The sequence below is a fragment of the Podarcis gaigeae genome (assembly GCF_964106915.1).
Source record: "Podarcis gaigeae genome assembly, chromosome: 10".
NCBI classification, from domain to species: Eukaryota; Metazoa; Chordata; class Lepidosauria; order Squamata; family Lacertidae; genus Podarcis; species Podarcis gaigeae.
Genome location: NC_139686.1, coordinates 25,823,602 through 25,846,238, shown reverse-complemented (window position 1 = coordinate 25,846,238; position 22,637 = coordinate 25,823,602). Strand labels below are relative to the sequence as shown.

General features: G+C 42.8%; 2 protein-coding genes across 10 annotated transcripts in view; one reads left to right on the top strand and one right to left on the bottom strand.

Annotated features, from left to right (window-relative positions):
- Positions 1-1,401: 1,401 nt before the first annotated feature.
- On the bottom strand, positions 1,402-3,234 carry ASCL4 (achaete-scute family bHLH transcription factor 4). The gene has a single exon (XM_083701001.1). The coding sequence runs from the start codon at positions 2,320-2,322 to the stop codon at positions 1,756-1,758; it is 567 nt and encodes a 188-aa protein (XP_083557127.1). The 5' UTR covers positions 2,323-3,234; the 3' UTR covers positions 1,402-1,755.
- A 5,112-nt stretch (positions 3,235-8,346) lies between these two features.
- The window catches only part of PRDM4 (PR/SET domain 4), a 17,065-nt gene continuing 2,774 nt past the window's right edge, over positions 8,347-22,637 (top strand). The window contains exons 1-10 of one of the 9 annotated variants that reach the window (XM_083700196.1): positions 8,347-8,983; positions 13,484-13,617; positions 14,068-14,244; positions 14,943-15,731; positions 16,934-17,083; positions 17,764-17,811; positions 18,862-18,980; positions 19,781-19,866; positions 21,701-21,828; positions 22,316-22,630. In XM_083700196.1, coding sequence (XP_083556322.1) covers positions 8,973-8,983; positions 13,484-13,617; positions 14,068-14,244; positions 14,943-15,731; positions 16,934-17,083; positions 17,764-17,811; positions 18,862-18,980; positions 19,781-19,866; positions 21,701-21,828; positions 22,316-22,630 — 1,957 coding nt within the window. In that variant the 5' untranslated portion in view covers positions 8,347-8,972. Of the gene's footprint in view, positions 8,984-9,041; positions 10,714-13,483; positions 13,618-14,067; positions 14,245-14,942; positions 15,732-16,933; positions 17,084-17,763; positions 17,812-18,861; positions 18,981-19,780; positions 19,867-21,700; positions 21,829-22,315; positions 22,631-22,637 lie in introns of those variants that run through there. The other 8 variants (XM_083700197.1, XM_083700203.1, XM_083700198.1 and 5 more) reach the window with 8 other exon arrangements.

Below are 22,637 nucleotides of genomic sequence, written 5' to 3'. Positions count from 1 at the left end.
GGAACAACAAAGTATAGCTGGTGCTGAAAGGTAAATAATTTAATCTGAGCACACAATGAAAGAAGAGAGCAGGAGGTGGCATTTGAGAGGGCATGAGCCCATGGTAGGTTCTCAGTTATCTAAGTCATGACTTTGAAGGGCCAAAACCTTAAATCTAAACTTCAACCATAGCACGTTTAGGCTTTATATTTTAGCAAGTATTTCTAATCTTTAAAATGCCCACATTTTCATACGGAAGATGTGGGGGTTTTTCCTTCAGAATTCCATTGGTGAAATTTTAATTACGCAGAATAATTATTTATTCAAATTCACTATGTGACCCTCCCCAATAGAACAACTCCCATTAGTTAATCACATACAAGTTGCTTGTTTGTTTAGACTTCTGATCACTTATTTATTTTGGATATCATCCACCAACAAGCCACACCAAATAGAGTGTTTTTTTCCTCCTGTTTTCCTTCTCTCACTCTTACATGCTAGCGTGTTGGCATATTTCACAGTGGCAAACCTATATTTTGGGGGGCCCTGAAACTTGAACTGTCCAGGGGGGGGGGGGGGGCTTCACAACCAGCAATGAGGTCTGGGTAATCACTGTTACCTGCTTCAGTAGGGTTGTTCCACAACAGACCACCACATTAAAAGAACAAAACTATTACATCTCAGATTTTGATTAAAATTGGTGCTCTGGATTATCTCACATGTCAAAGTCACTGGTGTGAATAAGATTTTTTAAGCGACTAAAGTCGTTTCTGGGGCCCCTCTGGGATTAGGGACCCTAAAGCTTAAGCTTAATTAGTTTCATAGTAGATCTGCCTCAATATTTGACACACATGCACATGGAATCCGTGTCACAGTAACTGATGTTATGTGCTCCTATTTTCCCGAGGAGCCGCAGCAGAAGCAAAATGTATCATGCTTCTAAACTAGAATTATATCTATAATGAAATAATGGCTAAACGTATGTTAATGATAAAACGTTCACTGATTCTAAAGGGACTTTGAGTTGGTTATTAACTGACTTATTACTTAAATAAGTGTCTGTAAGGATGACATCATTACTATTATTATGACATTCATTGAAATCACAGCCTGACGAAACATAATGGAATTTCTGTTCTCATTTTCCAGCCTCCAAACACCTTGGATGAACATGCCCCGATGTGAGTGGGACTGAATGTCTTTCAATGCCATTCTAATCAATGGAACAAGTATATCACAATGAATTTAAGTCCCATTGAAATCATGATATTTGTGACTTTAGTCCCATGGATTTCAATGAGGCTCAAGCTCAACTAACTTTCTCTGGATCGGGGTCAATATGTTCACTTGTATTTAGGAAAAAATGCCCTACTAATCATTTATCATATATGAATACCCACATATAGATATCTTGAAACCAACTCTTTCACTTGGTTTTATTGTTCCCTTTGGCTGACAGACAGAACAAAGGTCACAGAAAGTGAGGAATATTTCAGATTTCAAAAAACAAGGTCAGTTATTATTTCACTCTCTTCTCTCACACACACAGTTGTTAATAGCATAAATAAGAAAACATTGGGAACAAAAAGGAAACATTAGGAAGAATACAGATTTTTTTCTCCCTATGGCCAAAAACTGACCAGAACAAGTAATGAAGATACCTTTTTCATCCCTTTGCTGGGGACTAGTTTTGTTCTTTGAAAAATAATGTAGCTCTTTAATAATAATAGTTAAAAGGCAGGCTTGAAGAAGGTGTCCATTTCTGAAGATGTTTTCTTAACTGCAGACTTCTTCAAATTCGCTATAGGGCGATGAAGCTAATGAGGTTTTCGATTCTCCATCACTGTTGCATTCCCTTCTTAAGCTAAGATCAGAAGCACCAGCGGCCTCCGCAGCTGGGACTGCTATTTTAGGAATTGTCCCTAAAGGCTGATGGTCCAGCAAGTTCTGGAGGTGTTTGATATAAGTGATGGCAGCTCTCAAAGTCTCCACCTTGCTGAGACGCTTGTCAGCAAACTCCTTGGGCAGGTGGTCTCGGAGGCGCGTGTAGCCCTCATTCACACAACGAACCCGTTGCCTCTCCCTCTCGTTCCTCTTTCGAATGAAGGCAGGCTCAAAAGAGTAGTCATAGACTCCTACGTACCCAGAAAAGGGCAAGTAAGAGAACCTTCCTGAATATCCACCGTAGGCTTGGTGGTCCCAGTATGCTGGGTCAAAATGGAAAGGAACACCAAATGGTTCTCGGAGTGGCAACCCATGAGGGTTGGGGTGGCTGTTTCCGAGGGATGCTGGTCCTGAGAATGAGATCCTGTTCAGTAGCCCCTCGTCACTATTACTTCCCATTTTGAAGTGATGCTGTGCCAATGTCCAACACGGGCTCTACGGAGTTAATCCATTGATGAGAAGGCCAAATAGACCAGATATATCTTTGTGGTGGTCAGAGCAGTAGTATTTGCCCAAGGTTTCTTTTGTAGCAGCAGTAACAATTCCAGAAAGCCGCTGTTGTGTCTGGATATCAGCTCTGCTCCTGGATCTGTTATTATAGAGGTAGCATGGCTTCTAATTTATAAGCAGGCTTCTAGGACCATCACTCCACACGTTAAACCCAGGTTTTCCTCTGATCTTCATATTTCAAAAGATAATGAGAGGGTTCCTGTGTTCCTTTTCTCCTAGCTTGGATGTGTGACTATAGAGGCAAAGCCAAACATAAATAATCTTCCAGGCTGTAAACACTCCTCATGTATTGTAATCCATAGTGCCCTTTGATATTACCCGTCTCCAAAAGGATGGGTAACTTGAAAAGTTTACAGGCAGCTGCCAAGTGTTGCCAGAGCTCCTCCTTCTCAAGAAGCAAGGATCTCCTGTCTGCTGAAAAATTAGCCAAGGGCTTTCGATACCAAAAATCCAAAGGGGATAAGGTCAGCCTTTCTGGCTTCCGCTGTTCTAAAGAAACTGAAGAAGCTTATAGAAAAGTTTGCAAACTTATACCATTATCTGACTACTTTGGGGAGAAGAGTGGGGGGGTAGTAGGATTCGGAGATATAGAAAATCAAGGGAAAGAGTGCTCCCTTGTGGTTGAAAGCTGTCAGGTGAAGCATGTGCTTTGCAAACACCAAAGGGGCTGTGAACACAATCTGGTTTACTCTACATCCAATGCATTCTTACCACCGGTTTGTGAAGCTGTGAACACACAGTGTTAACCATAATCCACATCTTTGCTGCAATTTCTTGAGAAATGCTGCATTTTGATGCGTTTCTCCCCAAACCAGCTTCAACCCAATTTGAAAACACAAGCCATATGAAGACATCCACGCCACCTCTCCATCCGCTGGTGTGGACAGACAGGTGAGTTGAAAACATCCCTCTGGATGGATGTGTACAACACATCATGCAAAAGTTTGAAACACAGCAGAGGGAAATTACCTCGCTGCATTTTAAGGCGATAATGTGTACAAAGTCAGGGGTTGTTTTGTATTCTGGTGTGTTTGTGCAACAGCTACAAAGGAAATATGGAAGCACAGTGGGCGGTTATGGGGGGTTATGGGAAGTCCAGGAGGAGGACATGAGCACAAAAGCACTCTCCCACTCGTGATCCCCAGTTACCGGTATTTAAAGGTATACAGCTCTGATACTGTAGAGAGTATACCCATACACAGTCTAGTAGTAGCTGCTGGTTAATAGTGCAAATAACTTAAGCTGGAGTGGGGCCATGTTCTCCAGACCTTTCAGCCGGTAGTCAATTGCCAGAATTACATTTACAGAATTTCATTATCGTAGTGTAAACTCTTTCTCTAGATATTAGACGCCCTACTTCAGTATACACTGTACACTCATCTGCTACTCCTGAGCTGAATTCTAGCCCACAATCAAGATGATTACATTTTCCATTAAAAAAAGGTTTATAAATGTTTGCAAGAAAATTAATGTAAGCATAAAGGTGTCATCTTGTGAGATTAGAGAAAATGATATGGTATTCTTCTTTTTGCAAGCGGTAGAAAGAAAATAGTCTTGAAAAGGTTTGCGGAGCGCTCTATCACCCCCAAGAAATGAAAGTAATTACTTTGGAGTGTAAAATGCCCCATTGGGCATGTCATCTCTTGCTTATGAGGCGGGGTGGGGGAGAGCAAGAACCGACTGTTCAGGCTGTAATATAGAAAAAGAAAACCCACAAGCAATTTCATTGTGCCAGATATTAATCTGAACAAGGCTAGTCTTGTTTCAGAATAGGCAATACTTACCAAGGACTAAGTTCTGTCTGAAGTTAGCAGGCACATTTCTGAGCAAATATGCATTGCATTGTATCTTGGCCCCCACATTCTTCTGTGTTCCTAATACCCTAGTTTCCTTTTTGGATGAAATCCTAGCTGTGCTTAACAAAATATTATGAGAGAGGGAGGGCAAGGAACTTCCATTGCTTTATTTTAGTAGAGCTGGGTTTCACAATTCAACCCCTTTCATATATATATGATGTCATGGCTCAGTAGCGGCAGAGCACATGATTTGCGTGCAGAGGGTCCCAGTTCAGTCCCCAGCATCTCCAGGTAGCGATGGGACAGATTCCTGCCTGAATCCCCAGACACACAGATGTTGCCATCCAGTGCAGACATCTCAGTAATGAGCCAGCATAAGGCTGCTGCCTCTGTTCCTAATCCTAGTAAATTCTTAACAGTGGAATCCTTTCACACAGCAATATAAATCATAATTAACTTCATCAAGCCACACCTGGAAAGAAGAGTAAATGGTTATTTAGTTGTTAACTAAAGTGGTTAAAGATAGGAAAGCTGCATTATACTGCAACAAACCGTTGAGGGAAGTAACATTTGATTCCTACTGTGCCTGAGCATTATTTAGCTGAGCAAATTCACATTCCATACCAGGTAATTATGAGCTTTGGCAACAAAAATTCATTAACAGGGAAGGATCAAAGTATGTTGTTGGGAGCTCCCAAGTGTAAATTTTTGGATTTCCCTCCCTACTTTGATTGTAAATCTTGCATTTATTTTGTTGTTATATTTATCTTTTGCATATATTTTTTTTAAAAAAAACCTTAATCAGGCTTTACGCACACAAAAACACACATGTTCAGGCCAACTTTCTGGAAGTTTTGAATTATACTGTACTGAGTAGATCGTTTTCCTCATGGGAGAATCCAGGCTGCCCCTTTATTGATATTATGACAACACTTTGAGAATTGCTGCCGTTATAGGGAAAATTAAGATGCAAGCATCAGGCATCCCAGCTGCTAGCTTCCGATCATGGCATGGAAACCCCATGTGATGGTAGAGATCTGACAGTAAACCAGGGTACATATTGTAGGTGCCACATGGCAGAGCAGTCAATGGAGCATGCAAATACTGCTTCAAATACTGGCTACCGCAAGGCATAGACCAGAGCTAGCTTGGGTCATTTACAGCACAGTGCTAACCCTGTTTACTCAGAATATTGAATTCAATGTGGCTCGCTTCCAAGTAAATGGGGTTAGGATTGCAGCCATAGAGATTTCCGATTTAGAAAACAGACTCCCCAAACTCATTTAAGTAAGGGGTTGATGTATTCCTTGAGGCAAATGCAGAGAGCATGAGATGCTCCTGCATTAATTAAAGAATTGTCAATTTGTTGTTTATTGGGCTTGTTTATATACTTTTGTAATTTTTGTGTATATATATTTTCTTTATTACTTTGTTCCCCACTCTGGGACTGAAAATATTAAATGAAAAGCAGGCTATCAACACTCCAGATTCAACCATCCCTATTCATATTATGACTTTGTTTGCTGTATAGTGTTTTAACTCTGTATTCATTTGACGAAAACTTTGTCATATGAAGAAACCAGTGGAGGTGACTGAGAACAGGACCATCCCTGGAATGTGTAGGTGAATGAACATTTTCAAAGCATGATGATGCACTATAGGGAACTGATAGGTTGGCACCAAATAATCTGTTGAGTTCTGAAAATGTTTTGCTCTTTTTCCTGTGTTTCCTGTTATAAGAGCAAAAGGTAGAGGTGCAGACAGCCGAATGCCTACAAGTTTCTTCCTGCAGTGACATTCTCCTCTGGCACTTCCTTTCAATACTGCAGTGGCCGCAAATTTATCAGATTACAAAAGCACACGCCACCACATTTTGCGGGATTTGCTGTTACGGTCTGGGAGAAATTTGTGGATTGATTTAAGTAGCATTTGTAACTTGCATGCATGTGTTGTCAACTGGTAGTACAGTAGGTGATTGTGTGGGTAGCTTACAGTTCATACAACACCACCATGACGGCTGAATGCAAGCAATAACATGACATACTTTTCTAAGGATAGTCTGTGAATAACAATTTAGTCACTATCTTTTGAGTTGGTGTTTTAAATTTTGGCAGCTCTCTGGCTCTAAAGAACGGAGCTGGGGAAATACAATACTGAAACAGAATCTATGATGCTCCACCAATGTCATCTTTGTTTGAAATGTACAGGAACCTATAACAGCCTCTGTGAACTGAATAATATATTTCTTTTCTTCTTAGTACTTGAGTGACAATGGATGACAAAATCACCAGAAACAAAAAGTAGCCTTTTAAGGTCGAAATACACATTTGATGTTAACGTAGCCCTGAGCATAAAGCTTGAAAAATTATCCTGCATTGCTTGTTCCAGCAGACTCCATCCAAGCTACCTTGGGCCTGGGAATTCCCTGCTCTGATCCAGCAGGTAAGCAATAGGAATCCGTCTCCATGCTTCCTGCAACAGACCACCAATGGCAGATTACCTCTTGGGGGAAATAACAGCTTGGAAGTGGGGAGTGATTTCAATGGAATCACAACAGGAGGGAAAGGGACTGTGTGATATAGCATTTAGTATTGGTCTAGGAGTTGGGAGACCAGGGTTCAAACTCCCACTTAGGCATGAAGAGCACTGGGTGACCTTGGGCCAGTCACTGCCCCTCAGCCTAACCTACCTCACAGGGTTGTTGCAAGGATAAAATGAGGAAGGGGAGAACCATAAATGCAATAAACAAACATGTGGTTCCATTCCTGGTTGGAAATCCTGGAGACTCTAATTTTTAATGTAAAAACAGGACATGTTAAATGAATCCACACTTTCAAAGATGATAAAAACTTTTATTTACCACTAGCTTGCTGTTTTATTATGTTCTCAAGGAAATTTTAGTACTGCCCACTCACAGTGTGTTACTACTGATGTTTTACTGCTGTCGTTCTGTTTCTTCCTGAGGTATTCTATTTTGTTGTTGATTATAGTGCATCTTCTTTTTATTATAAGTTCATTGGTTTCTGTTTTACTGGCAAGAAATAATTAATTAAGGTACATTCAAGTCGCTTGAGCACTCCTTCTGGATGAAAAGCTGGGGCAGAAATCAGGCAATATATCAGACAAAGAAATATGCCTCTTCAGTCTCTTAAGATGCAACATTAATGTCCTCCATCCCACCCCTAATCAGCACAATCCCATGTGCATCTAAATCAGAAGTAAACCTCACAAAGATTAACAGGGTTTACTTAAGAATCTGAGAGGAGCCGTGATGGACCACAGGCCCATCTAGTCCAGTATCCTGTCCTCACAGTGGTTAAACAGATGTCCCTGGGAAGCCTTACAAGGAATGAAGTGTGGCAGCATACTCCCCACTTGGCAATTCCCAGCAAAAGGAGCCCAGAGGCCAACAGAGGAAAACACAGCCCACCATGGCCAGTAGCTGTGGATTTGCCTAATCTTTCAAAGTCGTGGAAGTTTGTAGCCATCACTACATCCCAAGGGAGCGAATTCCATAGTTTTTAAGTGTGCCAGCACTCGGCTTCATTGTGCGCATCTAGTCTTATGGAGAAAAACGTCTCCCTACCCATTTTACAAATGTCATCTTACAAACCTCCATCATATCCCCCAACCCTTTCTTTGGGTAATCAAGGACCTTTAACGGGCTCCATCCCTTGTCCTGTTTTTAAAGAGCTCCAGATACCATACTCATGGTGAAAAATTTTCCATGCCCTTGGTCGTTTTGCATTGCCTTCTCCAAATATATCGCTTTTTTTGGGGGGGGGGAGCTGAAGAGATCAGAGTTGCGCGAAGGAAATATCCGACGCGTAGTGGCAAATACACACAGGTTTTATTAGGCGATCACTTCCCTGTCATAAACTGATTATAAAACAAGCTGCAAGCTTATCACCCGCTTGCCCGCAAGCAAGCCCCTTCCTAGTTATGTGTGTGTTTTGAGAGGAGGTGTTACTTCCGAGGTAACTGAGCTGCGCATTAGGCAGCACGAGGGTCGACCACCAGGCACGCGTATTACTAGCCGTTCCTGCTCCCCCACCCCGCTCGCTCGCCCCCGCCCAATCGCGGCAGGAATGGAGAGCACGAGAGAGAGAAGCACTGCTGAGCATGCGCGAAGGTGCAGCGGCCGGCGAAGCCCTTTCTCGTCAGGACGGAGCCGGCGCGCGGAAGGACTCCTGAGAGAAAGGGCAGCCGTTGCAGCGAAGGGCGAACAGGCCAATCTAGAGAAGAGCGGCGGCGCGCGGGCTGAGGAGAGGGGGAGGGGTCGCTTCCTGGACGCGGAACGGAGCGGAAGCCATCGCCGTTCTGAGCACGGCTCCCCCTCCCTCCCCTCCCCGGCTTTTGCCAGCGCGCGCGCGCTCTCTCTCCCCCCTCTCGCGCGCCTCGTCCCCTCAGGGAGCGGCTGTTCTGTGGAGCTGCGCCACCTCCCCTTCCGGAAGGGGGCGCTGTTCCTTTTGCTGGCGCGCTGCGTTCGCCTCGCCGCGCCGCGCCTCCTCCCATGAGGCTCCCCTGGCGGAGGCCGGGGCCTGCGCTGAGGTGGGGCGGGAGGCGGCCGTGGCCGCGGCGGCTGTTGCTGCTGCCTTAGGTCGATGCCTGCTCGCTTGCTCGCCTGCCTGGGGCGGAGAAGGGCGGCGGCTGAGCGGGGAGGCCAGATGAGGAGGCGGAGGAGGAGGCCGCTGTTGCCGCCGCCGCCGGGTCCCCCTCAGCCCCACCGGCCTCGCCAGGTAAATGCATCACAGGTGAGAGGGCTCACAGGTGCATTTGTGTGTGTCGGGGCCGAGTTTGCGCCGGTTGCCGAGCCTCGTTTCCAGCCCCCGAAGTTGAGCATTGGGTTATGTGGAGTGGGGTGCCTCTGGGCGCGTCCAGAGTGCCGCTAGACGGATAATCCCTCAGGCTGCGGAGCAAACGGCGATTTTGCAGCAGGCATTTGTGTCCAAGGAGGGAAAGCGCTCCAGAGATGGAGATTTCACGGGATAGTCGCAGTAGGAGCCAAAATGTTTAGCATGCTAAGTCTTAGGAAGGGTCGAAGGCAGGCATTGAAGCTCAGAGTCTGCTTTGCACGCAGATGCTTCCAGGTTCTCAATCCCTGGCGTTTTCAGGTGTTGGGGAGGATTTCTGCCTGAAACACATAGTGAACTAGAAGTGACTTGGTTTAAGGCAGCTATGTATTTATTAAACCGCTTCCCAACGGGATAGGATGGTACATTAAACACGGGGAGTTGCCAGGATCATATATGATAACATGGTGTAACGTATATGTGATACTGATGGGTTTAGTGTAGAGTAGAAATATGCTTAACTTTATTGGAATGCCAAACAAAAGGTGATAACTGATGCTCTTTTTCATTGCTGTAATATTGCAGCACTATGTTGAGAGACGAGGTGTGATAATAATTAAAAGAATTTGTGGTTTGAAAAGCAGAAACTGGCAGTACAGTCATTCAATTTTGCCTGTTGGCTTTTTATTCACTGTAATTTCTAGCACTCTCCTTAGTCTGTATCAAGAGGTATGCATAGCTGGGTCTCAGCATGCACAACATGCTAAATCACACAACACACTAAAGATGTTATGCCTTTCAGCTGTAACAGTGCCTTCCCACAGAGTGTTCACCCCACTTCAGGTTTCACAATCCCTTTTGGAAGTGCAGTCTGCTTCTCATATTTGCTGTTAAAGTTGTAGTTAAGTTGCCTGATTGATGGACTTGCTGCTTTGGTCCCTACACAGGGAGTTTACAAATTAGGTTGCACCCATGCCATGCACTTCAAGCACTTTTATGTCACTTTTACATAATTCACCATTCATTTTAAGGGTGGTGAAGGGAAAAAACGTCACCCGTAATGTACAGGGGAAAAAAATTGTTTTCTTAGAATAGCAATGGCACCCACCTGAGAGGTGCCAGAACTGAATTCTGGCGAGTTCTGGCTGAAAAAAAGAACTGTCTAAAGGCATTTATTTTTGCATGATTTTTTTGCCTTATATTGCTTAGAGCCAGTGTTTTCCCCCCTAGAAAATAGGTGCCGGTACTCACCATGAAGTTCCACAGTTTTTTAACAACAACAAAAAGGGTACTGTGTACCCTTGAGTAGCCCCTGAAAAAAGCATTGCTTAGAGCAGTTTACAACTTTCACAAGAAACAGTTCAACACTGGAAACAAAAAGTTCATTAAAGACATACAGTATGTTGGTGATGCAAACTATGACCTTAAGGACACAAAAAAGTGGATACTTTGTGGATACTGTTAAGTCATTGATCCTTGTCCATATCAGCAGTTTTGAAGAGCTGTGGATGGATGTGATACATCTTCATGTTTTTGTGAAGGCAAGTGCAGAGCATTGTTTTCTTTTCAAGATTATTACAGAGATTATGCAGATGCAGGGAGTTTTACAGCAAACTGGAGAAAACTGTGTAGGAAACAGTAAAAAGTATTTAATTATTTGTCAGAATTGTCTGACAGCATTCAAAGGAAAGGTAAATATTTGTCTTGAGGGGGTTCCTTGCTTCTGTTCTCTTTTTAAAAAATCATTTCTTAAAACTTCTACACTAGTTGCTTCTAAAAAAAACCACAAAGCGGTTTACAAGAGAATAACACTGAGAAAAAATTACAACCATACTTTAAAACACAGAGAAATTAAAATACTAAAACAGATTAAAATTACCTCAGCTTTCTAAGCAACTAGAGTGGTTCTCTGTGTAATGTCTTGAGTGACTGAGCATTTGTAACAGAGTTAAATATTCAGTTACATGAGCAAAGAGATGGAAGAAGGAAAATAATAAAGTGTGTATGTCTAGTTAGGTAATAATTAAAGTTGAAAACTTTAATTAGCTGATTAATCAGCTTAAAATGAGGGCCAATTTTGTAATCGTTTTGTCTTGTAAACTCACTTTCTGTTAACAATTGATAGAATATTGTTTCTGATGTTGAAACAAACAAATTTCTTCCAGTAGTTCCTTAGAGACCAACTAAGTTTGTTATTGGTATGAGCTTTCTTGTGCATGCACACTTCTTCAGATACTTCAGATACTGAAGAAGTGTGCATGCACACGCAAGCTCATACCAATAACAAACTTAGTTGGTCTCTAAGGTGCTACTGGAAGGATTTTTTTTTGTTTGTTTCGACTACGGCAAACCAACACGGCTACCTACCTGTTTCTGATGTGTTCAGGTAATAAAGGATGAAAAGGAGAAAAAGTAAAGATGTATTTTCCTTTTAGCGCTGCACAGTTACTTTTGTTTGTTGAACAGTAAACTTCTCATATGCTTCATTTCTTCAAAACCTGTACAGCGGTACCTCGGGTTACAGACGCTTCAGGTTACAGACTCCGCTAACCCAGAAATAGTACCTTGGGTTAAGAACTTTGCTTCAGGATGAGAACAGAAATCGCCCAGCGGCGTGGCGGCAGTGGGAGCCCCAATAAGCTAAAGTGGTACCTCAGGTTAAGAACAGTTTCAGCTTAAGAACGGACCTCCAGAACGAATTAAGTTCTTAACCCGAGGTACCACTGTAAAAGAATATTGGGCCATTATGTGTGTTATACACCTGGGCTCCATACTTCTCAAATGCTATAAACTTAATTTTTACTGGCTTTCCCAGGAGGAGGAGTTGAATTGTGGGTAGTATCTAATTTCTTTTTATAACTGTTCTTACTTGTTACGTTTTTATTGTTTTATTATTGTACACCACTATGGTATTTTGTAATATTAAGCAGTTCATAAATATTCCAAATAAATGCCACAGACCTAAGCACACTTAACTAGGCAAAGGTCCCAAATGAACCCACAAGGACTTCTGTGTAAATACAGAAGGACGATACTGCTAGTGTTATTAATTTAGCTTGCAATATTTCTTAATCAGTATCTACACCTTGTTAAGCTAACTCCCCTACTATTCTATCATTCAGTGATAGAATTGTTGCACTTTCTAATATGTAACAAAAAGCTGTCCATGCAGATACAGATAACTTGCAACTTGCGCTTATTTAACATACACGCTTGGCTTTTTTGTGATGCAAAAATGGTGTGCACAGAAAAAAAAGAAATGGCCGAAAATGGTGTGAAGGGGGAGGGGAATTGGGGGGAAACAGGAAAAAATGGAATCTGGTCCAGAGGATTGAGAAAATCTTGGAGCAGCAAGAAGCTAGAGGGGAGGAAGGGGAATTGGTGAAGATGGCCTCCTTTCCCATTCTGCTGAGAGAAGCCTTCATTGGATCAAAGTGCCTTCTGCCCACAGAAGGACATCACTGGACAGGCACCCAATATTAAATGTGATTTCTAGGTCCTGCTACACATACAACACTGATTATGCAAAAAACCCCGTACATCCAATGGCAATTGTATGCTGCCAATACAGTGGTACCTCAGATTAAGTACTTAATTCGTTCCGGAGGTCCGTTCTTAAGCTGAAACTGTTCTTAACCTGAAGCACCACTTTAGCTAATGGGGCCTCCCGCTGCCACCATGCCGCCACCGCCCGATTTCTGTTCTCGTCCTGAAGCAAAGTTCTTAACCCGAGGTATTATTTCTGGATTAGCGGAGTCTGTAACCTGAAGCGTATGTAACCCGAGATACCACTGTATTGATGATGATTTTAGATGGCTGAAAATTCTTTTAAATAAATTACAATAATTGAACTTGTGAGCTTCTCATAGGCATGTGGATGACCACCATGGAAAATATGTTGGACTAGATTAATCTTTGGTCTGATCTAGCAAGGCTTCTCTTAAGTTTTTGAGTTGCATTGTGCTGTACGCAGAAATGTTCTGCATAAATAAGTTTTTTTTCTGTAGACCTGATATATTTCCCTTGATTTATCCTGTCAAAATGTGCAAAAACACATATTGTAAAAGTCTAGAGAAGAAATCAAAATATTAATAATTCGGAATCTTTTACCATTGAAGAACACAATCAATAAATGACATGCTGAGGCTTGACCTGATCCAGGGATAGGAACCAGTTGCTGTGTGATTTGAGTTCTCATCATCCATGATCACTGGACACATGCCAGGACCCAACAGCATCTGGGGGCACCCAACAGTTCCTCATTTGATCTAATCTCTGTTGGGAATGGTTTGTAAGCCCCTTGAGAACATAACACATTGTTGCCTAACTATGTAGTGTACTGTTTGCATCAGTGAATGTATGTATATTAAGTGGAAAACTTTGGGCAAGATAAGGAGCAGGTCTGAAAACTTGCTTGGCTGGAATTTTATCTGCATATGTTACACGTTTTCTTTTGTCTAGGATGAATGAAATGAGCCTGAACCCTGTAGGGATGGAGCAGCTGACGGCTTCCTCTGTGAGCAATGCCCTGACTGTCTCGGGAAGCCACTTAGGGTTGGCTTCCTCACCAACACACAATGCCATACCAGCACCAGGTAACATAGCAAGCTAAGGGGGGGGCCACACACCTCTTTTTTGTGTTATGTATATCTTTGTGCTGTTTAGACTAGGGGAAGTTGTGTAGCTGACCAGGCCTAGGAAAGGTTGGAGGCCTGCATTCCTCTATTCAGCAGAAATTGCTCTTACTTTGGTCCTTTGTCTCATATTATGGTGCTTCTACCACCAAAGCTTGGCATCTGGGGATCCTGGTGGCAATTCCACATACTTTCAGTTATATGAGCATTTTTGAAATGTTACCAAAAATACAATGACCACCCACAGTGCAGAGTTCTGCTGTGAAGCAACTCCCAAGAACAGCATTTCCCCCATTGTGGTTAGAAACCAATACTTTCAATGATCCTCCTCATTTTAACCCCGCCCCCAATGCTTCTTCTTAATTTATTGGCAGTATAATTGCATTTTAATTTGCATTTTGTTTCTGCTAGGATTACCAGTTGCAATTCCAAATTTGGGGCCCTCCTTACCCTCTGCTTTGTCCCTGATGCTTCCAATGGGCATTGGGGATCGGGGAGTGATGTGTGGAATACCAGAGAGAAACTATACCCTACCTCCACCGCCATACCCTCACCTGGAGAGCAGCTACTTCAGACACATTCTACCTGGTGAGTACTGCGGCTGGATGGAGACATGTGTTGAGATTGAAGTCTTTATTTTGCAGGAAGGTTTATGGGAGAACCTTTTGCAGGGGGAATGAGTAATAATGTTGGCCCTGAAAGCCCCTGTGGGTTAGATGGCAGGATATATATTTCAGGGAAAGGGTTAAAAACTTGGTAAGTCTCTCCCATTTTTAAAAAAATGTTTAACCATTAGTCATTTACAGAAGCAGGCTTTTCACGGAATTGTAGTCATATGTCTTGCTTTCTTTTTCTCATGGCTTGAGAAATCTTGGAACTTCATAGAATTGCTGTTTGTGAGTCTTAACTTTTTCATGATTTGGGGTTTTTATTTATAAAATTTATATATTGCCCTTCATCCCAAAGGAGTTCAGGGTGGCTTCAAAGAGCAACAGCCTCTAGAACAGGAGTAGACAAAATGGCGCCCTCCACATGTTTCGACTACACTCCCATTGGGCCCCAGCAGACGGTGCCAAGTGATCAGGGATGATGGGTTTGAAGTCCAAAACATCTGGAATTCGCCATGTTGGCTATTAGAGATTTAGAACTGTTCAATTTTTATTTGTACATATAGATTGCTGTTAGGTTCATCCACTTGAAACTTGACTTTTTATTGCACACTGATCCTCTTCTCACTTTCTCTTCTCTTTTTCTCCCCTCTCTTTTTCTTTTCTCCCCTTCCTCAGGTCTTTTATCTTATTTAGCTGACAGACCTCCACCTCAGTACATCCACCCCAACAATATAAATGTTGATAGTAATCCAGCTTTATCTGTCTCCAACAACCCTTCAGGCCTAGATCCCTACCAGCCCAATGGAACGGTGGGTCTCGAACCAGGCATTGTCTCCATGGATTCCCGCTCAGTGAACACACACAGCACCCAAAGCTTGCATCCCAGCGACAGCCATGAGGTAGCTCTGGATACCACAATCTCCATGGAAAGTGTTTCGAGGGTTACCAGCCCAATCTCTACTGACAGGATGGCTGAGGAACTTACAATGGGTGATGTGGCTGGGGATCATTCACAGATTGCAAATGGAAGCCATAGTCATGAGCCTCTAGCTGTGGATGCTGTGGGTAGCAGCTTAGCCACGGACACTGTAGGTCATAATGGCGTCCTCCCTATTCATGGTAGCAGCTTGGAGCTTCCTGTTGTTATGGAGCCTGACCACATTGCAGGCCGTGTCAGTGGTCTATCTGACAGGACGCTTGGCGACTCCATTCATGCGGTGGCCATGAGCAGCAATTCTGTGAGTGTGGCACTTTCTACCTCACACAACCTCACATCCCTGGAATCTGTCTCCTTACATGAAGTGGGTCTCAGTTTGGAGCCTGTGACTTCCATAAGCCAGGAAGTAGCCATGGGACAAACTCATGTGGATGTCTCCCCGGACAACCTTTCCTTTGTGCCGTCATCGCTGCAGATGGAGGACTCCAATTCAAACAAGGAGAACATGGCTACCTTGTTTACCATATGTGAGTGCTTGTCAGTGTATGCTTGCCTCAGTCCCTAGGTAATTTTTTGCATTGCAAGGTAGGACGTTTCTTGCAGTAAACGTATTTACTTCTGGTGGCAGAGTCCAGCTGAACCATAAAAGAAATCTAACAGAAGTTGGGGAAAACTGGGCTAAATCTTACATTGTACAGAACTGTCATTTAAAGAAACCAACACTTTGGTGTGCATTTTTTCCTTTTTTGTCAGCCCAGTTGATTTCTCCCTTCCAGATTGCAAAAAACAACTTTTTTCAGCTCATAGTGCATACAGACATACCTAGACACAGGAGTGGGTGTGGGTTGTTCCACTGTCACTGCTCATTCCCTCACGTCTATACATACAGGCTCTAAAGTGAATGCAGCTCAATTGTTCTTTGCCCCTCCCCCCGCTTTCTAATTGTCCCAAGTGTTTTACCTGCTTACATGTTTGTTTGGTGTTTTGTTATCTTTTAGCACTTATTTATATTTATTTGGAGACATTCTTAGCCACACTTCACCATAAAGGCCCAGGGCAGGTTGCAATATTATCTTGCAAAGTTGAAATCGAAACAGAATAGAAGACAATAGAAGTAGGTCCCTTGAAAATCTGCTCTGCCCAAAGAAAGGTACAAAGTGGTTTCCTGTTTGGTGGACCCTTTTGCCAGTTAGTGCTGTTGGGCTAGAAACTGGAAGAAAAACTTGATCAAGTTTGTGTGTCTTGACTTTTAAGTGGCTATGTTCCCACAACAGGCTTTCCTCTAACTAAAACTATGTCTATTTGTAAGCACCCTTCCATGTGTTTTCCCATCCCTGCTGCACATAGGAATAATTCACCTCCACCTGCTACTCAGAATAAAGAACCTGTCTTTCCATCACATTTTAATTTAGTGTAAATTGGTCTTATCCATGCAGACCTACAGTATGTTAATGATGTGCATTTCCTCCCTCAAATAAATTAAAAATGGAGCAAACCCAACTTCTGCAATATTTTCTGCCCTGGTCACTTGAAGTCAATTTTTAATTTCCACAAAGAGCTGGCCAAGTCATTACTGTATTTACAAATGTGCAGGATTAGAAAAAGAAGACTGCAGGCTCTTTGCGTTAACTATTTGTAACTTGACTTTTTGTATTTGTGACACCCTCGTCTTGCCTGACTTGCTACAGTAACAATATCCCCAATGTTCTGTGTCCTCCCTCAACTACAGGGTGCACACTCTGTGACAAGGCCTACCCATCTGATTGTCCAGATCACGGGCCTGTGACCTTTGTTTCAGACACCCCAATCGAGAGCCGAGCCAGGCTTTCTCTCCCGAAACAGCTTGTCATCCGCCAGTCTCTCATGGGAGCCGAAGTTGGTAAGGATACCGTTAACTAAATTTTTATGCGGTGGGGTATGGTTGATTGGGGAGAGAAAAGGAAATCCCAAGTGAATAAAACCTCATATGGTAATAGTGGAAAACAAGATAATTAAAAGGTGGCATTTGGAAAGAAATTGGGTCTGGGCAGTTCATTTGTAAATGGGTGTAAAAGACTAGAATATCTGTTTTGTGGTCAGAGAATGGTGGGAGGTATTTTTATATTGTGCCAGTTCTCATTATTAAGTGATTAATGAGGAAAGCAATAACATTGTTGAGACTTGTTGCCTAGATCAGGGGTGGCTACACTGGCCCTTGAGATGTTGCTGGATTACCATCAACTGTGACTCTTGACCATGCTGGCTGGGGCTGATGGGAGTTGGGGTCCTAACAACATCTGCTTCCCCACCATGTTTGCGTTTTCTTATGTAGAACAGTTAACCTAGCTGCAGCAACTGTTATATAGCCCTATGAAATTTTAGTGCCTCACAGCTCCTTAAGAAAGGTAGTTGATCTGGAGGCAGGGGTTGATAATTAGAAGATCAAGAGTCTAGCAGCAAGTCATTTCACTCCCACTCAATGCAAGATTCTTAATAGGTAGTATTCTCTGTAGCGTATTTTTTATGTCTGCAAAGGTACATTAGTTTACACTAATAGAGATTGTCACCTTTTCTCTTCAGGTGGGCAGTATTGTCAGTTATCAACATGTCTTGGATCTTCCTCCTTGGGTATGGCCACTAGATAAACTTTGGCAATGAAACTCTGACTCAGTCAGTTAGTGGAATTAGGCCTGGGCATTCATAAAAACTTATTGGTTGTATTTGTATCCATGTCTTTAAATGTTTCATTTAAGCCCTGTGACATTATAGTTACTTGTGCTTTTGAAAATGCAGCTCCAGATCCGCTAAAGTAGCAACTTTTATTTGGCCTAATCTCTGTTTTGCAAGGGTTTAATTAAACTCAAAGATAAGTCAGTGGGAGGAGTGATGCTTGAGTCTAAAACTGCCATGACATGGTTGCTGCAATGTTCATAAAGGGCTTGAAAGCCTTCAGGCCAATGACTTTCAGACTTTATATCTTCAGGAGACACTTTCTGCAATGACTAACCTGTTACAGAACCGTTGTATGTCTCTTATGGCTTTCAGAAGATCCTGGGGTATCTTCTAAGAGCTTACATTCAATTTATGTGCCACACCATCCAGGTCTGGTGGGTTTGTCTTCTTGAACTGATAGTATGACCTCTCTCTCCTACAGCAGTACATTTGGAAGCCCTTTGTTGAAAGCCCTCTGCCTTAAGGCATCACTCTCTTGGAGTGAGAATTAACAGCCTGGACAGAGATGTTTAGTGGAGTAACTGGGGAGAATATGGAGAACCTAGTTAATCTAAATGTGCAAATAATTGGCAACCTAAGATGCTTGCTATATTCCTAGCTGCTTCTGCAGTTTCTGAAATAAAAATTTTCTATTTTTGCAGGAAGTGCCTTCAAAACATAAATGAGCGCAGGAGGTCAGGACCTCACTTTCACAACTCGACTGAAAGTAAATGATTTGATATTAGAAGAAAAATAGATTGATGCAGTGATTAACAGTTGAGCGTACTCCCAAGAGTGTTATGTGATAGTAGTTGTTCCTGTGACTATCTCATTTTGTAGATGCTTTCATGGGCTGATGCTTAGCAGTAGTCCTCTGAGTGCTATACAACATTACATCTTTGCAGTGGTGGTGTTGGAATTTGTTAGGTGTAATCAGTGGATTGTTGTTTTTAAACCTGTTGGCAGGTGTGTTGGCTAGAGAAACTATTCCTGTACGAACTTGCTTTGGACCCCTCATTGGGCAGCAGAGCCACTCCATGGAAGTAGCAGATTGGACAGACAAAGCTGCCAATCATATTTGGAAGGTCAGTTTGTGTTGTCATGTCCTCCTCTTCATTATTGAACCTTGTGCAAAAAAGACAACTTGGGTTTGCCTTGTCTTCTTTTGCGCACATGCACAAAAAATGGCAACATGACATTGGGTATGGTGAGAAAAGTGGCAGGTTATCCTGAATTAAGTGGTATCTGTATGTATAATACTCCATTTTCAGATTTGAAAAAGTGCTTGAGAGACTTGCCCTTCCTTTTCCCCAGCTATAATGCTTCTCTTAAGAAATATAATGTTCTCTTAAGAAAGGTGTGTGGAGCTTTTGGCTCTCCGAATGTTGCTGAACTACAACTCCCATCAGTCCCAGCAAGCATGGCCAATGACTAGGAAATTCTAGTACAGCAACATCTGGAAGGCCAAAGGTTCCCTACACCTGTTTAAGGCTTGTCTGCACAGCAGACAAAATTGAGTTTACCACCATGGGCTTTGTAGCTGCCTCGTCCTTCTTTCCTTTCATCCTTGTGAACTGAAGCCCTGTCAGGGAGCTCTAGCACATAGTGCCTTACAAAGATTCAGATCATGGCGTCTTGGAAATTGGGGTGGGAGGGAGAATGTGCTTCTAGAAATGAAGCTATTTTCTAATAAAGGATGGTCCATAGGATGATGTCTTCATGCTTAGTTTACCCCATCTTTTTAGACTGTTTCCAGCACTTAAGATATTTGCTGCAGGAAAGTCCTGGCTGTAATATTTCATCCATGCTGCTGCAGCGACAGTCTCTGTGGAAAGATTTTCCAAACATTTCAACTGGCACGTCTGTCTTACTTTTCTCTCATCAGATGTACCACAACAATGTCCTGGAGTTCTATATCATCACAACTGATGAAAATGAATGTAACTGGATGATGTTTGTGCGGAAAGCCAGGTGAGAAAGCGATACACTTTAGACAGGGTTGGGTACCTTAGTGGAACAGTCATACTGGTATGATATGCATTCCTCCATGTATTGCATCAGAACCTTATCATTCTATCTCTCTTTTCTCTGCCCCCATTTTTACTTGAAATAGCACTCTTTAGTCCAGGCATAGGCAAACTTGGCCCTCCAGATGTTTTAGGACTACAACTCCCACCATCCCTAGCTAACAGGACCAGTGGTCAGGGATGATGGGAATTGTAGTCTGAAAACATCTGGAGGGCCAAGTTTGCCTATGCCTGCTTTAGTCCAATATTTTGGACTCAAAAGTGTAATTCAAAAAAACTTGTTCCAGCCATACGTGTTCTCATAGAACTACACTGGTTATCAGATGATTTCTCGACCCAACTGAAAATGCTGTTCTGGCTTTTGAGACACATGTTCTTCTGAGACACTATCTGAATTTGGGGCACTTAGAGCAATGTAACTTTTAGGCTTAGGGACCAAATGTGGCCCTCAAAGCCTTGCTGTCTAGTCCCTGGGACTGTCCCCAGCTACATCCCCGACTTGCCTTGCTTCTCACCCTTGAGTGATTTTTCTTGACTACATTGTATACTTGAACTCCCATGTCATTTATATAAATGGAGGATAGCGGTAGGGGTGTGTTTGTGTGTGTATATAGAAACTAGCCTACTGTAGAAAGGTGAATTTTACATTCACTGCTCTGCCTACTCTTGACCTACCACAGGTCCCCAGAAAGAAATGCAGCCCTCAGACTGAAATAGGTTCCCCGCTAAGGTTTAAATCATAATAATAAAAATAATACTAACACACCCACAATGGCAACTTCAGCTCAGGTTCACCTTTCATGCACACAGGTGTGAGTCAGTAACTATATATTACAAGATCCTAAGCCCATTTGTTGCCCTGACATGTCCCAAAAATATGAGAGCTCTGGGGCTGGGTTAGTTAATACCCTCCTACTGTGATCAAATGGAAGGGGACAGAGACAGCTTCCCCTCCTGCCTTGGTCATAGTTGGAAGCTGGGCATAGGCTGTAGTGCAGTAGCTCTGCTATGGATTCTTCACCCATTCCTCAATAGGATTGCTCTGCCCTTCTTTAGGCCCACTTAAACCTCGGCTTACGTTACCTTTGGGTAACATGAACGGCAAACCCAGAAGTGTTTCACTGCACGCATGCGCAGCAGTCCCTCCAGTTGCGGAAACCTCGGAATCTGACCAGTGCTCCGGAACGGGTTCCGTCTGCAACCGGAGGTACCACTGTACAACTAGTTAACCTCCACTTCTAAGCTTCCGGCTGTATTGTTCGTGGCAAAAAGGATCAAAGGTTTTGGTGCATATTCACAGCAAACTTTCCTGAAATGGGCTGCAGTAAGTTTGGATGCAGGGTGTCAAAGACATAGGATCCAGAGTCAAGAGGTGGACATTGGGAAAGCTTAAAAGTAAAACAGTGACATCTGAATCTTGCAAGGGAATAATGTGACTATTGGTCATGCTGCCTAGAGCTGATGGGAGTTGGAGTCCAACAACATCTGAAAGGAGACACATTCCCCATCCCTGTTCTAAAGAAGCTGTCTGCTCCAGGAATGGAAGTCACCCACTGTGTGACCACTGGATGGAATTGAGTAGTATTACAAAGCTGAATTTCAGAAAGGTCCACAGCTCCACTTCTTCACCCAGAAGAAATTTTTTTTTTCTGACAGCTACAAAAGTAGTCAGTTACTGTTTTGAATTAGCTTGTACTAAGAATGTTAAACATTCCAGAAATATTGATAGAATAAATACTATGTCACATTTAAATTGGTTTCCTCTCTGCATATAACAGGAATCGGGAAGAACAAAATCTGGTGGCTTATCCTCATGATGGAAAGATTTACTTCTGCACCTCACGTGATATCCCTCCAGAGCATGAGCTTCTATTTTACTATAGTCGAGATTATGCCAGACAGATTGGTAAGCAGTTTGATGAACTTAATTCAATGTATCCTTTAGAAAGCATCCACTTGTGTTCAGTTTGCCTCTTATCAGAGCTATGCTTGAATGGATTTAGCTCCATATTGTTAATTTTATTCATGTCCAGAATGTGGAATTCTAATTCTAGGTATTTTACAAAATGTTTGCCAAGCTGGGTTATTTTGCAGGCTGGGAAGCTCAGTTATGAGCTTTGAAGCTTGTGCAACATCAGTTACCAAGGAACAGAAACTCTGTAATGCCCAATTTGCACATTATTGGCTTTACAGCGCTATCTGACCATTTATTTGCACAAAGCTACAAGTTTGTAACTTTTTCTGTGCCTTCTTTTTAGTCAGGATGGTTTTCTTGTCTTTTGTTCCTGCAAAATGCACTGAATAAAGACCAGTCACCTTTAAGCAGAGCCAAGCTTGCAAGTATACGAGAGCTGTGGTGCTTGAAACTCTGAGATCTTGTTTTTGCGTTAAAGGTGTTCCTGAGCATCCTGATGTGCACACTTGTCACTGTGGAAAAGAATGTGCTTCCTACACAGAATTCAAGGCCCACCTGAGTAGTCACATCCACAGCCACTTCCCCAGCCAGGGCCACAGCAGCAACCATGGACCAGGCCACAGTAAGGAGAGAAAGTGGAAGTGCTCCATGTGTCCTCAAGCTTTCATCTCACCTTCTAAGCTTCATGTTCACTTCATGGGGCACATGGGCATGAAGCCACACAAGTGTGATTTCTGTAGCAAAGCGTTTAGTGACCCTAGCAATCTCCGTACACACCTCAAAATACACACAGGTAAGTG

What these genes read in the sequence shown, in the direction of transcription:
- ASCL4 (XM_083701001.1), bottom strand. Translation starts at nt 2,322, where the DNA reads ATGGGAAGTAATAGTGACGAGGGGCTACTGAACAGGATCTCATTCTCA.